At 35.4% G+C, this 4,585-nt stretch overlaps 1 protein-coding gene across 1 annotated transcript in view; it reads left to right on the forward strand.

Moving 5' to 3' along the window:
• Positions 1 to 2,081, forward strand: part of TMEM232 (transmembrane protein 232) — a gene marked incomplete at its 5' end in the record, with an annotated part of 464,990 nt that extends 462,909 nt beyond the window's left edge. The window contains 2 exons of the mRNA XM_006876811.1: positions 1,489 to 1,582; positions 1,893 to 2,081. Of these exons, the coding sequence (XP_006876873.1) occupies positions 1,489 to 1,582; positions 1,893 to 2,081 (283 nt within the window). The remainder of the gene's footprint in view (positions 1 to 1,488; positions 1,583 to 1,892) is intronic.
• Positions 2,082 to 4,585: the final 2,504 nt, after the last annotated feature.

Raw genomic sequence — 4,585 nt, forward strand, 5'->3', positions numbered from 1 at the left:
GATTCGTAACCCCTACGCTACCAGAGTGCTCTCTCTCTCTCTCTCTCTCTCTCTCTCTCTCAATATATATATATATATTTGGTGTTGTTGTTATTAAGTGCCATCGAGTTGGTTCCAACCCATAGCAACCCCGTATACGGTTTCCGAGGAGCAGCTGGTGAGCTTGAACCGCCAACCTTGCAGTACAAACAGCTTTGCAATCTGGTGCATTAACCCACAGTGCCACACTAGGACTCCATATATATGTATGTATACATGTATATATCTATATCTATATCTATACTGTTTGTTGTTAAGTGCCATCGAGTCAGTTCCGAGCCATAGTTACTCTGTATAGTGTTTTCAAGGAGCGTTTGGTGAGCTTGAACTGTCAATCTGATCTTGCAGTTCAAACAACTTGCAGCCCAGAGCATTAAGTATTAACCTACAACACTACACCAGGACTGTGTATGTGTGTGTGTGTGTGTGTGTGTGTGTGTGTGTGTGTAGGACTACTGTGTAGAGATGAAGAGGGTGTGGCATGAGGTCATGGTGAATACAAGAATTCCAAAAAGGAGGCATTTAGTCATTGCAAAAAGTGATGATGTTTTGGTCGGGGGAAGTGATGATGAAGATGAGGTAAGTGGAAGATTTAAGAAATATTTTTGGAGAGCAAAGAGCAAAAGAACCTGGTGATATGAAGGGGCCAGTGTGCTGAGAGTATGGGAGTCACTGGAATAGTGTATATGTAACTTGAAAACATACATGTTAGACATCACATTCTTAAAAATTGATTTAAAATTTTTAATATAAAAATTTCTCACCAATGATGTCTCTCCTTATACTTTTTGCTTAAGACCTTCTCCTTTGAACTCACTTTCTCCCCCATAAAATTGTTCTCTTTGAGCATTCTAAAATATTCTATATTCCTGGCCTTACAACCATTTCTCCATAGCAACTTTAACAATATTAGTATGATGACAATTTAACACTTAGTACGACTCTCCTTTTTTGGTCCTGACTTTGTATTATCACTGTTTCATTATATTGCTGCTAAATTGTCTACCGTGATTTCATCCTTAGTAATACAAATATGTTGCAAAAGTATTGTTTGCATTTTTTTTGCATATCTTAGATTATATTCTTAGGCTTATACATTCACCAGGATGTCATGGGGTTGTGCTTGAGGTTGGAAACAGTGTGCTTCAGGTTTTCTTAAGACCCTTATATCCTAACATCTCATTTGCTACTGTTATCAATATATTGGACAAGACTGCCTTTTATTGTTTCCTAGAGATCATTCTATATGTCATGCCCTATACTAAAAAATATCAGTTTTACAAGTGAAATTAAAAGCTAATATACAGTAGTGTTCATATTAAGTAATTTATGGCAGAAATGTAAAATCAAAATGTTTAATAATGAGTAATGACTTATAAATCTTATCTATCTCTGGGGAGGAGGATTGCCTTTACCTAATATTGAATCTATATTTGTACTCTTTTGAAGGGAACATCCTTCTAAGTCTGAACTCCCAATGTTTCCATATCCAGATTTGTTCACCAGGGTGGATAAAGAGTTGGCAAGAATCGTTGACCATCACGTAAGATTGATTTTCTTAAACTAGCAGAAAAATCTTTATTTTTTAAAAAGTGCCTTAACATAGAAAATGTAGTTACAAGATTAAAACATAAACTGTGTACCTTAAAAGTCTAGCTAGGAGTAATCATTGCCAAACTATATGTTATTGTACTACTTATATACTTCAATGCCTTCATTGGGCTACAGTAAATTTGGCCTTCTGTCATTTGTAAAATACTAGCCTGACTTTGTTTTCTTAATTACTACTGATATCTGTTAACAATCAACTCTTACTTTTACATATGTCTGAATGATGCTTTTCTCTGTAACAGTGGCAAGAGGAGTTAAAGATCCGACAGGAAGAAGATGCCATATGTGAAGCTGAAGCACTTAAAGATAAAGAGTTAAAAGAAAAAAATCATTTCAGAGAAGTTATGAAGAAAAGAGAAGAGAAACTACATAAGACAACCAAACCTTATGAGCTTCCTTCAAGAACCGAAGCAATTCCAGTAGAAAAATAAAGAGTAACAGCCAAAGAAATCAATGCCAATTTGCTAGACGTTCACTGTAAGAAAAAAAAGATTCACAATAGGAAAACTTTCTTGCCACTAAGTTGAGGACATTTTTTTTTTAGAAAATAGTTGTTATCCTAGTGTAAGTACTTTAATAGTCATACCTTAGTTATCAATTATTAGTCAAATCTTCATCACAGTTGAGTGATTTCACCATTACAAATTTTTCAAGAATATGGCTACTGCTTTCCCTATATGACTCTTGTGATCATAGAGCATACTTTATCAATGATATTCAGAGTTTTGATTAACTGAAAATCAAGTTGATTTAAATAGAAATCAACTACAAGCTCTTAATGAATCACATATGAGAATTAATTCTTGAAAACTAAAAGAATGAACAACAGCTGATACTTCTGTAGTAATCATTTGTCAAATAAAACAAGTTGTGGCATTGCTTTCATTTGTAATTTGTAACGAATCTATGCAGAACGAAACGCCGAGTCAATAAATTAAATAGGATAAATTACTATATATAAACAAATCTTGAACAGCTAGTCATCTCAGATAGGCTTTGTTTTTAATGGATGCCAGAAGAGATTTCTGAGTAACAGATGTTTTACTTTGGCAGATGAGCTTTTGATTCTAAAAGGTCAAGTAGCTGTTATTGGAAGAATACATCCAATCTTGAAGTCGTAAAGAAAAAATGTCACTATAGTCATACTTCATCTGAAGCTCTAAATTTATGGGTAACAGGCATTCCTTATACTGGAAAATACAAATGATAACCAAACCTCACTTTTACACACTTGGCTCTGTAACACCAAAGAGACAGGGTGTCATAGGTGTCAAACTCAGATGACTAAATAAATAAAAAATGTCACATAAATTAGTGAAGGGGGTTAAGGAACACCTACTCATGGAAGCAGTAGTCAAGAAATTAGATGACATATTGTGTTAGGCAAATCTGCTGCACAAGACTTTTTTAAAGTGTCGAAGAGCAAAGATGTCAGCTTGAGGACTAAGGTGCACCTGACCCAAGTCAAGGTATTTTCAATAACTTCATATACATGCGAAAACTGGGCAGTGAATAAGGAAGACTGTAGAAGAATTGATGCCTTTGAGTAATGGTGTTGGAGGAGAATATTGAAAGTGCCATGGGCTGCCAAAAGAGCCAATAGATCCATTTTGGAAGAAGTGCAGCCAGAGTGTTCCTTGGAGACCAAGATGGCCAAACTTCGTCTCTCATACTTTGGACATATTGTCAGGAGGGACCAGTCACTGGAGAAGGATATCATGTTTGGTAAGGTGGAGGGTCAGAGAAAGAGAGGAAGACCCCCAACGAGATGAATTGGCTAAGTGGCAGCATCGATGGACTCAAGCGTGGCAACAGTAGTGAGGTTGGCCCAGAATTGGGCAGTGTTTCATTCTGCTGTGCATAAGGTTGCTATGAGTTGGTACCTACACTATAGCACCTAACAATAACAACAAACTTCACCTAAAGAAAGTTACCATTTTGAAATGCATGTCCAGTGTTATAGAATCATCCTGTCTTTCACGAAAAAGTTAAGAAAGAGCTGCCTCCTCAAAATAGAGTTGACCTTAGCGATGTCTATAGAGCAAAACTTTGGGGAGCATAATTTTCTGATTGGACACAACACAAAATGAAAGAAACAACTGCAAATATCCATTTATAATTAGAAGATGAGATTTATGAAGAATAGATCTAGGATAATTGGAAGTCATCAAAAATAAAATGTAATGCATTTTAGTGAGCTTAGCTGGATTAGTATTACCATTTTTAATCAGGCAAGCATGATTTATTATGTGGGAATGGCAAATTCAAGAGAAATGGTGCAACATTCATCATCAGAAAGAACATTTCAAGATCTGCATGGAAGTACAATGCTGTGTTTGTGGTAAGACAATATCCATATGTGTAAAAATAAGGCCAGTTAATATGACAGTTATTCAAATTTATGTACCAACTACTAAGCCAGTGATGTGGAAATTGAAGAATTCTACCAAATTGTTGAGTCTAAAATTGATCAAACATGCAATTACAATGCACTAGTATTTATGAGTGAATGAAATGTAAAGATGTATACAAAGAGGAAAGATTGGTAGCTGGGAAATATGGCCATGGTGATAGAAATGATACTGGAGTTATGATGATAGAAATTTTTAAGACCTATGAGTGCTTATTCATTGAAAATATCTTTTAACAACAATATCAAAGGTAACTGTACACATGGAAAACAAAACAAAACAGATGGAGTATACAGGAATCAAATTGACTACATATGTGGGAAGGATTGATGGTGAAGTTCAATATCATCAGCCAAAAAAGGACAGGGGTCAACTCTCAAGTGGACCACTGATTGCATATGTACACGTTCAGGCTGAAGTGGAAGAAAATGAGAACAAGTCCACCACAGATAAACTATGACCTTGAGTGTATCACATTTGAATTTAGAGAATATCTCAAGTATAGATTTGATTCATTATACACA

This window comes from Chrysochloris asiatica, unplaced genomic scaffold (genome assembly GCF_000296735.1).
Source record: "Chrysochloris asiatica unplaced genomic scaffold, ChrAsi1.0 scaffold00416, whole genome shotgun sequence".
In the NCBI taxonomy this organism is placed as follows: domain Eukaryota; kingdom Metazoa; phylum Chordata; class Mammalia; order Afrosoricida; family Chrysochloridae; genus Chrysochloris; species Chrysochloris asiatica.